This window comes from Lipophrys pholis (genome assembly GCF_963383615.2).
Source record: "Lipophrys pholis genome assembly, chromosome: 11".
In the NCBI taxonomy this organism is placed as follows: Eukaryota; Metazoa; Chordata; class Actinopteri; order Blenniiformes; family Blenniidae; genus Lipophrys; species Lipophrys pholis.
In genome coordinates, this window is record NC_137631.1 from 28,513,695 (window position 1) to 28,527,030 (window position 13,336).

General features: G+C 45.2%; 1 protein-coding gene across 1 annotated transcript in view; it reads right to left on the reverse strand.

The window, feature by feature from the left end:
- Positions 1-13,226, reverse strand: part of LOC308117272 (GTPase HRas) — a 16,463-nt gene extending 3,237 nt beyond the window's left edge. The window contains exons 1-3 of the mRNA XM_080476036.1: positions 13,001-13,226; positions 2,287-2,427; positions 949-1,127 (exon numbers count right to left, since the gene is read on the reverse strand). Of these exons, the coding sequence (XP_080332162.1) occupies positions 949-1,127; positions 2,287-2,397 (290 nt within the window). The 5' untranslated portion in view covers positions 2,398-2,427; positions 13,001-13,226. The remainder of the gene's footprint in view (positions 1-948; positions 1,128-2,286; positions 2,428-13,000) is intronic.
- Positions 13,227-13,336: the final 110 nt, after the last annotated feature.

Consider the following 13,336-nt stretch of genomic DNA (forward strand, 5'->3'; position numbering starts at 1 on the left):
TGACACGTCGGGTTTTTAATCTGATGAGGAAGACCAAATGTGTCACATGTGAAACTCCCCCCCCCCCCACTCGCTCTCCTCAGTTTCTCCTTCCCCGTCCTTGGGAGCTCTACCTCTGCCTGCTCCTCTAATTGAGTCGGGATCGATTTCATTGGCATCGTGCTGTAAGCCTCCAGTTGGGGGCTAAGCTTTCTTTAGCCGTGTTAAACGCTACAGCATGACATCACCCAACTGCTGCAGAGAGGACACACACACACACACACACACACACACACACACACACACACACACACACACACACACACACACACACACACACACACACACACACACACACACACACACACACACACACACACACACACACACACACACACACACACACACACACACACACACACACACACACACACACACACACACACACACACACACACACACACAATGGGAGTCCCTGTAACACACACTGCATGTACAGAGAAGCTCAGAGGAGAGACAACACCCCGGCTGGATGACACACACCTTCACATCACCAGGAACCGCTTCATAACACTCTGGCTCCGCCCACACGACGCAGCCGTTTCATGTAACCACACCGTTTTTAGCCGACAGTGCACACGGCGCCTCGGCTTTGACATGTGGACGGACAAGACGCACGGACAGCCTGCTCCTGATCGAGCTACAGAAGCTACTGATGCCATTTTGTTTAATAAAGCAGTTTGTTTAATTTCTCCATTATTTGCGTGCTCCGTGTCATCATCTCCGCCACCTACAGGCCTGGCATATGTACTACATCATTATGAGGAGTTTTCATGGTGTCGCGGCGTGGATGCAGCTGTTTCAGGACGTTGACAGGAAACTTTTAAAGATCGATGGGGGAGACAGGGCCTGACTTGGAGCATTTTCACTTGAAAACCTTGGCGGTGGTAACGGGGCCTCCGACTGCACCTGTACTGGTGGATGTCCTCAAATGACTTGGTGTTGTTGATGGCGAAGACGCACAGGAAGCCCTCGCCTGTCCTCATGTACTGATCCCTCATGGCGCTGTACTCCTCCTGACCTGCAGTGTCCAGGATGTCCAGGAGGCACGTCTCGCCGTCAATCACCACTTGCTTCCTGTACGAATCCTGCAGGAGGACAGATGAAGTCAGAGCAGTCGCTTGGACAAAGAGCACGAGACACCAAACAGGAGCTTCAGGTAAAATTTGAAGCGACTGATGATGTCACAGCCGCACGTGTTCATACAAGGAGTCAGCTCATTCGCCAACTTATATCTGCTGGTGATTCTTCATGAGCCGTCAAGCCAAATGAATAGAAATATAACAACAGATCAGAGAAGCAGAGTATCGCGGCAAATGTTTAGCCTACCAACATGCAGCCACAAAAAACATGTGAGTGCTGTCCCTTTGTTTGTTAGAGCACAGGGGCCAGGAATGCAAATACACAAAAAGGACATTGTCTGGCCAGTGGCAGGCGTGGTGAGAAAGAGAGAGAGAGAGAAAAGACGGGGCAAAACAGTCTCACTGCTCTCCTCTTCCTCGTTACTATGTCCACAAGGAGTCTTGTTATTAGAAAAACAATAAAGTTTCTTGATCTGCTAAAATCAAACTTATTAAAACACAGTGTTTAATCAATTGAATCAAAGTAACTTGTGCTGTCCGTTTGGTAAATCCACAAAATATTCTTCATCGGGGACCGTGTGCTTGGAAAACATTTGTCGTGATAAATTGTGATATGATTAAGGCTCTTTTTCAAATGACAAACTTTCGGTAGAGTTTTGGGTCTGTTTACACGACAACCGTGCTTGGAGCAACTGGAAGCGCAACTTTATGAAAACACCCGGGCTCCGTCTCTGTGTAGACGGTGGAAACTGCTCACGCGCACCACGACTATAGTGACTAGTTGTTGTGCACGTGTTCAGTAGCTGGACGACGACAACAACAACAACGTTTTCCGCCAGCGTGTCATGACTCCCAGTCTGTTTTCTCCTGGGACTTGTTCTGTCCATATGAACGTCTGCATACTCCCACTGTCAATGTTTATGGCGTTTTGTTCTGTGTGTGGTTTCATCACAAAAACAATTACCAGCACCCACTAGTGGCCCAACATGCAAACTACACCATGTAAACAAACATGGTTTTCAAAACGTTGCCGTCTAACCACAAAACGTTTTCTGAAACATAAATGCAATACAATGCGTTGAAATGTCGTGTAAACAGGGTCAGACCCCCCCCCCCAGCACACACACACACACACACGACTAGAACAGGCAGGGCAGATCCATACCTCTATGGTGGGGTCGTATTCGTCCACAAAGTGGTTCTGGATGAGCTGGATGGTGAGCGCACTCTTGCCCACACCTCCAGCTCCGACCACCACCAGCTTGTACTCCGTCATCTTCACCACGGCTGCTCACCAAGAACGCCACTGTTGGAGAGAGGACAGAAAGGTACAGGTCAATAAAAACAATTATAACAACAACAATAATAAAAACTCCTCAACATCGCCCGTCTGTCATTGAACTGCTATGATGCTCAGAACCTGCATACGGCAATAAAAGTACTGCCAACTGGTGAGGAACATTAGTGGCGTATGTGGAGTACGTGTGTGTGTGTGTGTGTGTGTGTGTGTGTGTGTGTGTGTGTGTGTGTGTGTGTGTGTATGCAGTGGGGGCTGAGGTTGAGACCCTCAAAGGGGAATGTGAAAAATGTGCTGAAGGTACTCAATGTTCCAATCCTCTCCCGCTCGGTGCACGAGAGCGAGAGAAAGGAGGAGCATGACACCGGCAGACAGATCCTCATCACTCAGCCTTTAAACGGTCTACCTTTGAACCCACGAGCCAAAACGGCCAAGAAAACTGAAAATGACAAACTCACATTATATAATAGGATCTGCCCCAATTTTTCAGTTTTTTTTTTTTTTTTTGAACCGTTACAACAAATCCCCACGTACTGCTGACAGCTATTTTTATGAGCTGTTACATGCCAGTTTAACGTTTTTTTCTATCAATAATAATCCATAGAAGCAGACGGAGCAGCCATGCACGTGGATTTTATGACTCCAGGTGTGCCTTGAAGTTGCCCCCGACGGACCTGCCGAACCCACTTAATGGGCCTTCTGGACGTAATGGGGTGGCCTTGATCGTAAATCAAAGTGTGTTATTAAAGAAACATACCAGTCTCCGGAGACGACATGAGCAATGCCCATTTGCTTTTAGCCAAAGCTTCGACAGAACAGGTAAACATTCCCATTACGGGAGATTACAGGGCGAGTCGCATTTCTCCCTTCTTTTATTTTTTAATAAATCAGGAACTTTGTTCCAGTAAAAGAGGAAAAAGTAAAACATGGGACAAGTCAGGAGTGATTTTTAGTTCTTTTACAAATTATACATCATCGCATATTCATATACACACATTACGTGTGGAGTCGGCCTTTTCCAAACAAATAAAAAAATCATCCAACCTAAAAGGCGTGAAAATTCTGTCTTGTTTCAACATGAGAAAGTTCCATCTCACAGCAATTTTATTTAATTTTTTTTTTGCATTTGGATAAGTAGCATATAACTAAAGCGGCGGACACACGACAACGTTTCAAGTGAAAACACGGCATTTTGGGGTTTTCGTTTTGGAAAAGTTTTGTGTTGACACGCCGACGTTTTAAAAATAATGTCCGTTTCCACGGCAAAGGCAGAAATGTATGTGCTGCTTTTTGCTTTTGTAATGAAACCACAAACGCATGCGTACAGAGAACAATACGCTCTGAACATTAACAATGGGAGTAACATGGACATTCTAGTGGACAGACGACCAAGTTGGATTGTTATTACGGTGACTGTCAAAATAAGAGTACCAAGTCCCGCAAGAACGTGCACAAGGAGTCGTGACAAGACGGAAGAAACCGTTATTGTGCATCTACTCACACATGTGCAGAAAGAGAGTTGCGTGACTCCGTGCACCGATGTCGTGTAAACGGGCCTCATAAAACAAGTTTTCTGTTTTCACTTGAACGACGCTGTGGGTATTGGACCGGAGATATTTTACGCTTTGGGGATATTTTAGCGTCGTCATATTCAGCTGGGGCTCAGTTGGAAACGTCGCTCGTCTTAAAATCACAACGTCGGCGGTCCAAGCCTGAATCTCGCACTGTGCACGCATCAAAATGTGTGAAAAGCAAAAAAAAAAAAAGCTTTGAGACGCTGAAGCTGTGAAAATGTGCCTTATTAGTTAAATCCGTTCACTTAATAATTAGTCGAACAAACCACGTGAACGCAACACAATTGTCTGCTAAATCTTTGAAAATGTCAGTAAATCTAAAAACATTTCAATGAAACTGAGTTTTCCAAACGTTCAGAAGACAAAAAGAAGAAGCAGGTGAAGTAATCTGGAACTTTCCTCTGAGGTCTCACTTCAGGAATGGTGTAACTGATGACATCTAATGTCAAACACACAGTGTCCACAGGAGACCACCAACCGCTCACTCACTGGACTTCTTCTTCCATCTTGTAAAATGATTACAATGGATTCGTTTCTCCAAAAACGGACTCATCATGTCTTCTTACTGAGCTGTAATCAGGTCGTGATCGGGTCATAGATCTGGTAACCGCGTGGTAAATTTTTAGCAAGCTGAGTCATGCTTTGCCACTGAACGTAGTGGAAACACCCGGATGACGACTTTCTCTCTTACTCAACACGCCTGGAATTTCACTGGGCAGCAGCAGCAGCGCTGCGGTGGGACGACATCTATATGGATCTCTGTAATGCTTTGTGCTGCTGCATGAATATACAGTACTGTGTGTGTGTGTGTGTGTGTGTGTGTGTGTGTGTGTCCAGTGCATTGCAGCAGTTACTATAATAGCATAACTGACAAGCTTTTCTGCAACTCTCCGTTTCCTCCATCAGCTGAGGCCTCGTTTACGCACCATTTTCAAGTGAACGTTTGAAAACGTTTTGTGTTTTGTGTGTCCGTTCTCCCGACAACGACGCTCGGAGCCACTGAAAAGGCAACTTTTTGAAAATGCTACGTCTCCATGTAAACGGAGGGAAAGCAACTTTTCAGAAACGCTGCTACAGGTCATGAGCACCGCGGCCGCAGTGTAAAGTGCATGGCAGGACGCCAATGCCAACTATGTTGTTTTTAGCATTCCTGCCGTTGCCAAGTCAACGGATATTGTTTTCAAAACGTGAAACTTTTCAGAAAGGAAAATGCAGAAACGATGCGTTTTCACTTGAAGCGGGTCTGAGTTCCTGGTTGGAGGTTTTATATGTTCTCTGTGAACACTCTGGTTTACATTTACTCAATGCATTTCAAATGTATTCTTGCGATATTAACATGCACCATAGAATGAACCGTGACGAACCAGCTTTCAGTGCACCGTGCATTCACGCTCTGCAAATTCAAAATGCCGGAATATTGAAATTGCTTGACAAAATTGTGCGATTAGCAAATTATAAATTGACACGTTGAATTATTAGAAGCAGAAACAACAATAAGTCATCTACTTTAAGGTTTCATATCTTCATCATGACACTCAACATGACCCGATATCGTGCAGCCCTCGTGCCAAAACATGAGTCAGCCGGTGACTGTATGACGGTGTGAGCGTCTGTTTGCTCTGTGATTCACTGGTTCAGGGTGCGACCTGCCTTTGGCCCGGCGTCAGCTGGGAGAAGCCCCAGTTGGACGTAACAACACAGAAGACCGACAAAACATTTTCAACCTGGAAAAATACGAGGATCACTTTAAGAAATACGTTTCTTAACTGTGACGAAATCAAACATTTGAGACGAGTCGGCGACTTTAAACTCCTCATCTCCCCGGTTCAAAGACACGAGGTCAAACATCTCGGCGTGCTCGTCGAGACTCGCTGTGCTGATCGTTTCTCACCAGAAGAGAACCGTTGTCCTGCTGCAGTTTGAAAATCGACCTGTCAGGATTTCATGAGCGGCTCCAATCGGTCACACACCGACTGCTTCACCTTCTGTCGGGAACCAAACGTCAACCAATTGCATTCTACCTGCTGAAACTCCTCAGTCACTAAAGAGCTCTGAACGTCAGTCACTGAGAACTGAACACACACACACACACACACACACACACACACACACACCCCCACACCCCCACCCTCTCTCTTGAGATTTAACTCCCCAGAGAGCACACACAGCAGTAGAGCATCTGAAACCCAACATGATTAGAGCAGAGGGAGTAACAGGTGACACTTTAATACAACGCATGAAGCAACAAAAGAAAATTAAACCTCATTTAGTGACAATGAGTGAAAATTAAGTCCTCATCCTGCCTATTTTTGTCCCTGGGTGTGGTGTTGTATTAATAGAATCAGCAAGCACCTCTGAAAAAGAAAAAAAGAAAAGAAAGAAAACCTGTGTTTGTGTTATTTGCGTCTGGGTCGTGTAAGTTAGTGGGGGCAAACTAAGATTAGACCCGACTGGAATGACGTTAATGATTGACAGAGAGGCAGACTTGCTAACTGAAGGCACACGCTCATTTCGCCGCCTTCATTCGATCAGATAGCCTCACGTACGTTCCTGCATCACATCCTCCATGTTCCACCGTAATGGAGCAGGTAGCTCGGTGCTCCATCACCCATATCAACAGCGACTTCTGTGTAAAAACACCCACACTGTGATAAATCCGGAGCACAAGAGGAAGGGGATTATAGTAACCCCCCCCCCTACCCCCTTCCCCCCTCAAAATGGTGGGCAAACATTTAGCTTCCTTTTCCCTCGATGCAAATAAATCAACCTGGTGCACGGTGTTGCTTGGCCTGGCAGGAGGACAGGAGCCGTGCTGGAGCTGCAGAGCCAGCCGAGCTCCTCCGAGCTCCTCTAACCAAATAAACAGCAGCTGTGCAGAGAACAGAGACTCCAGCAGGGGCTGGGACGCAGACATGGCAAAGACTGGCATCAGGTCATTCGAACAACGAGGGCAAAACAGATCAAATCATGAATGGTCTTTACATATGGAGCATCAGTTAGCTGCTTTCACATGAAGACCTGCTCGACTCGCTGAGCCGCAGACACCCCGAGACTAAAAACGCATGCAGCAAAAGTCAAGGGACGACATTTCCTTCAGTTTATTTGAACAAGGAAGTACAACTGTGCCATCGTCATAATAAACAAACCATCAACACTTTCGTTAGCTTTTAACATGCGCCGACTCTTTAACGCTCTGACCAGTTGGTGAGAGTCCATCGTCAACCGAAACGATCGCGGATTCAGGCCCCGTTTACACGACAATGTTTTGTAAACAATGTCTGTGGAAAATTATGTAGTCAGCATGTTGGGCCACTAGTGGGCACTGTTGGTTGTTTATCAAGTGTTATTGTCCATCTACTGAGCACAACGTCACATTTAAGTTGTTGCTGGTTCCTTTTATGCTCGTCAATTACCACCGATGACGAGATGTTTGCCGAGCTCAATCTGCCCTGTTCAAATCCAATTCCGTTGCTCGGTAACAAAAGTATGACAGATAACATCCGCACTCTTTACTTAAAAACTACCCAGATCAACACCACCGCTTCATCCGTCATCTTCCCTTTGGGAGCTGGCCTTCTGACACTCGCTGCAAGTTGCGCCGTCACTTCTGCATTAACATTTTGTTAATGTCTCATGAGGGCATCAGACAAAGCAAGAGGCAAAAATGGAGGAAAAAAAGCGTCCGTCAACATTTTCTCTTTGGGGTGTTCCAGTGAACTAATCTGATCCAGAGTGCAAAGGTTCAAAACCGACACCATCATACACAAGCCTTTGTTTCTGAGACGACTGGTTGGAGCATTTCTTGTACACAAAACCACATCTCAAGTGTGCACCTGCCAAATGATTGAAATTTACTGCCTGAAATGCAAATTCAACACAGCCGCGCTGCTGCCGGGAGACCGGGGAAGGAGACGCAGACAAGCCGTGCCATTTTCCCTCAAACTAGGCCATGTCAGCATCTGATTAATAATCTACACATACACATGGAGATGAATAGCAAAATTAATCATTGATAGAGACACTGTCTTGTTAGTACAGCCACTTGTTGTTCGGAGGGGCTCATACTGAGCCGGTCTTTGTGCGGCTGGAGACGAGGGATGAGGACACAGCCTCTGGAGGTCACAACCATCGGTCTCTTCACATATTTCAGCTTGGCGAGGAAGCATACAGACTTTTTTTATTCTATATATTCCCCCTAGCAGTCCAACACACCATATTCTATTAAGCAGTCTCTATTTTTCATATTGAGCTGTGATAAAAGTATTTGCACGTTTATCCTGTGAAGTCGCCATTTTCCTGCACAAGCGCCAACACACATTAAAAAATAAAAAACAAACTTAAAACTATCATGAGGTCATTTAAACCCAGTTTAGACGATGTTCCAAATGAAAATGGGTCATTTTTGTGTTTTCGTTTCAGAAAGGTTTTGAGTTTCCATGGCAACGTTTTGAAAACGATGTCGGTTTACACAGGAACGGCAGAAACAAAGAAAACTATGAACTGAGCAGCCCACTGGTTGGTGCTGATGTTTGTTTATGTAATGAAACCACACAAACATGCAGCAGAGAACAAAACTCTCTAAACATCAACAAAGGGAGTTACAGACATTCTGGAGGAGAGACGACCAAGTGGGATTATTATTACAGTGACTGTCAAAATAAAACTACCAGGAGAATTTGGACTCGGAGTCATAACACCCTGGAGGAAACATTGTTCTTATGGTCTCTACTGAGCATGTGCAGAAGAACTAGTTACTACGACAGTGGTGCTCATGCTCAGTAGCAGCATTTCCACCCGTTCGCAAGGAGACGGAGAATTTTCGAAAAGTTGTTTTCAGTGGCTCCGAGCGCTGCTGTTGTGCAAACGGACACACGAAACAAAAGTTTAGCGTTTTTACTTAAAAAGGTTGTGTGAACTGGGCTTTAGTTGCATTTATTTTCCCCTCCACTCAACAACAAGTGTTCAACCACCTTTCAGTAACAAGAAAAAGAATAGAAATACTTGCATACATCAAGTTCGAGTATGAAGATACTGTTATCAGACGAGCTGCGACCGACAAAAGAAACGGTACCACACGTCATTCCAAAGCCCCTCGAACCTCTCTGCTCCCAGTTTGATCAGCATAAAGCACGTTTGCATATATGGTTATTTATAGTGCGCCGCCTTCAGTCAGGGGGAAATTAACAGTTCGTTTTGAAACCCTAGAACGTTGCCTGGACCGAGAGGATAATCTTACATGACAGCTTACGGAGGGCGCGAGCGCACAGCGGTGATAAGGGTGATGGCTGAGGGTGAGCGAGGGATAGAGGACTGCTCTTATAGACAAAGGTACAACAAACACAGCAGGGCAGAATCCCACTAGAGACGACAATAGAAACAATCCAGGACAAACTTGTCTCCAGAGCAGAGGATTATCTCAGTAAAACATTGCTTTTTTTATATTTAATATTTTTTCCCCCCACAACCTGAAAATGACTTCAACACGCATGATGACAGAAGTGGGACGTATGAATGACCCACCTACCTCAACACGCATTCTGCTCTCCATTAAAGTGCTTAATTGGTTAAAGGATCCATACTGGCAGAGCCACAAGCCCACTGCAGAGATAATAGATTTTTAATGGAGCAATGATGGTAAGGAGACCCTCTCTAGGGACGTATCACGGTCGAATCCTGAGACTCCAAGACCCGGCAGCCCACTGCACCCCCCCACCCCCCCGCAATGACTTCATCTGAACATGAAGGTTGACCAGCTGAAGATTCACTATCCTGCCTTCTGAAACGTAAACACGAGGATTCCAATCAACCAGAAGGTGTCAAAACACATTTCACTTCATCCAAATGTCATCCCAGCTGACCTGCGCTGGTATAATAGTACCATAATAACCTTTAAATTTGAAATTTAAAGTTTTTTTTTCTTTATTGTGGCGCAGAGTATGCATGATGAAAAATATCTATATTTTTGCACAAAAAAAAATAAAAAATCACTGTGAAAAATGACTACAATCTCAACATAATGGCAATGGTAATGATCTGCTGCAAAATACAGTGAAATGTCCAAACTCTCCCTATAGCTGTTGCATTCTGGGTGTTTTTCCCCCGGACAACATGGCTTGGCGGGTCGGTTTTGGCCAACAGGACTTAAGTTCAACACTCCCGCTTCTCAATTAAAGTTTGGTTTTTTTTCTCCTCAATTAAACGGCCTGACTTCGTTTGGATCTTATGATACTTTGTCAGTTTTGATTCTACCACCTTCTCGTTCCACAACAACTTGGCGAAGCACTTAAAAGGCAGAGGAGTCCAAGTGACCTTTTGCCTACCGGGTCATCCTTTCAGCCTGTCAGGCAGGGTGAGACAGTGGAGGCTGCAGCGGCCATGAAAAGGCCAGCTGACCCCCCCCACACACACACACACACACACAAAGGCCTGCCAGTGAGAGGAACCATGAGGCTTATCGTCCAACATCTAACACCCCCAAACTGAAAAAAATAAATAAATCGCTGAACTTCACTCGTGAAAGCACCGACTGAACCCTGCGGATCATGTAAGCAAAACATACGAGGGAAGATGCCGAGTCATCTTTCCATGAAAAAAGTATACATCTTACTGGTGTTCCTCAGAAGAAAGGTGACAAACGGGAAGAAGAATCAATCCCACGTCTCTTCCGACATGTCTGCATTTGTTCGGAGTTTCTGCTCGTCGCCGTCGTAAGAGACTCGTATATGAAGCGTCGCCGCAAAACACCCCCCGCTCCTTCTGCACCGAGCTCCAACTGGAGAAATGCGTCTGTGCAGTTTTAAAATCAGGACTGATGTTGTTTATAAACGCTGGTCTTCATCGGAGTCGCAGTGACGACGCGAAAACGTCGGCACCGCCATCGCTGGACCGTCTCCAGCTCTTCTTACAGTTTTTCCCTTCATTTACGCCGAGTCGGCACAACTGTGGAGCGGTCGGTCCTCTCGATCGAGAATCCCTCATTTCTATTTTGACACGCGGGCCGTTTGTTGTGACGGTTCCGTGTTCTTCCTGTGTATGCAGGAGGTTTTTTTTCTTAAATATTCCTGCCACTTCTGTTTTTTCAAAGACAAGAGTGTTGGGTTTACCGACGATGTCGCAATGTTTTCAAGGGAAAACAGTAAATTTCCGTAGTGTTTTGGATGTCCGTTGACACGGCAACGGTGCTCGGAGTCGCTAAAAACACAACTTTATTTAGATGCTCAGTCTCTTTGGAAACAGAGGAGGAGGTAACCGTTCTGAAATACTGCTACTGCGCAATGTTTTCCTCCAGAGTGTCATGACCTGGTACTTTTATTTTGACAGTCACTGTAATAACAATCCAACTAGAATGTCCGTGCTCTCCCATTGCTAACGTTTTTAGCGTAAAGTCTGCTGCACGCGTGTCTGCTTTCACTACAAAAAAACAAGCAAACAGCATCCGCTAGTGGCCAAACATGAAAACTACACTTTTTTTTTTTTTTTTTTTTTAGCCTTTCTGGCATTCCCGCGTAAACGGATACAGTGGTCAAAACGTTGCCGTGTAAACGCGAAACAATTCTGAAACAAAAACGATGCGTTTTCACATGAAATGTTGTGTAAGCGGGGTCTAAACATAAAGCCCGCTCCAATCCGGCCAAACCGCCGAGCAAAATGTAAACTTTTTGAAGCAAACATTGCTGATTTTTTTAAAAACAAATTTGTTAAGTGTCGTGACAAAGTACAACATTGCCGCCCGAGCTGAGATATCAGTGATGCTCCTATTAATACTATCAGCCTCAAAGCCATAATGTCAGGGTGGGTTTGTAAAAACACCCATAATGCAACAGCTATAGGAGAAGGGACATTTCACTTTATTCTTGCTTCAATAAAATCGGCTTTATGTTGAGATTGGAGACATTTTTGATCATAATTGTTTAGTTCTTGTGAAAATATAGACATTTCATCACGTATGCTCTGCATCACAACAAAGTTTAAAGCGATATCGGTGATGCTGCCGTGAAAGGTAAGTCACCTTGTTGCTCAACAGTTACACGGTCAGGGGGAGTTTGTTAAAAAAAAACACACATAACTGATGTGTTCTGGACATTTCACTGTATCGTGGTGTATATAAAAGGCACCATTGTTGAGATTGTAGTCAGTTTCAATAGTAATTGCTTTGTGAAACTACAGATCATGTATACTCTGCGCTACGACAAAGAAGAGTTTAAATTCAAAAGGTTTTTTATGGCACTATTTTACCACTCCGGCCCACTACAGATGACGCTGGACTGCATGTGGTACTAAAAATACGTTTGACACCTCTGATTTGAAGTGTTTAGGGTGGGAATGTTCAGTATTAGTGCCTGAAGGGTTAAGTAATGTCCAATCAGGACATCAGCGCTGTCTTCTGTTTGGTTTTTGTCTCATTTCCTCGGCCTGGTTAGAAACTTTCAGCAGCTGTTTTTGGGAGCAGAAATTCATCCCCGCATCTGTGGATGAGCCTTGTAATGGAATCTGACTTCCGCAGTGATAGATCCAGTTTTTAGTCGGTGTGACGGGGCGTCACCCTGACCACCGTGTATCTCCAACACACACACACACACACACGCACAAAAACAAAATAACCCCATTTACACACACACACACACAGACACACACACTCGTCCATTTAAACGTTTCTTTTCCAACCTTCCTCGCGAGCACAAATTCAACATTTTGGCCGAATATTGTGCATAAGAAGATTTTAAAAAAAAAAAAGAAAAAAAAAATCTATGTTATGTGCGTTAGAAACGCCCGAGACAAACCGTTATGGTCGCGAGCTATCGTTTTTTTTTTTTTTTTTTCTAACGGTGAAAAGAATAGCGTTTATCGACACACACACACACACACACACACACACACACACACACACACACACACACACACACACACACACACACACACACACACACACACACACACACACACACACACACACACACACACACACACACACACACACACACACACAGGAGTGTGTGCTGCATACTTACAACGAGCGGAGGTCTAATTAGCGACAAAAGCGACGAGCAGGAAGGAAAAGAGGGAAGAAAATCAGTGTACGGGTAGAAAACGGCGCGTCCCCGCGGTGTCCTCCCCTCCGTCTCCAGGTATCACAAAGTGCTCATTAATCAGGCGCTAGACCGCAGCGCTGCCTTTCATTGGTGCCGTAATAACGAGCCCGCCGCGAACAATGTGCTTCTTGCACGAGAGAGAGAGAGAGAGAGAGCGAGAGAGAGAGAGTGGAGCAGCCCACGCCCAGCGAGAGCACACGGCACAGCGCGAGACCCGCCCCGGTTACCGTGCATGTTCCTGATGCGTTCAAGGAC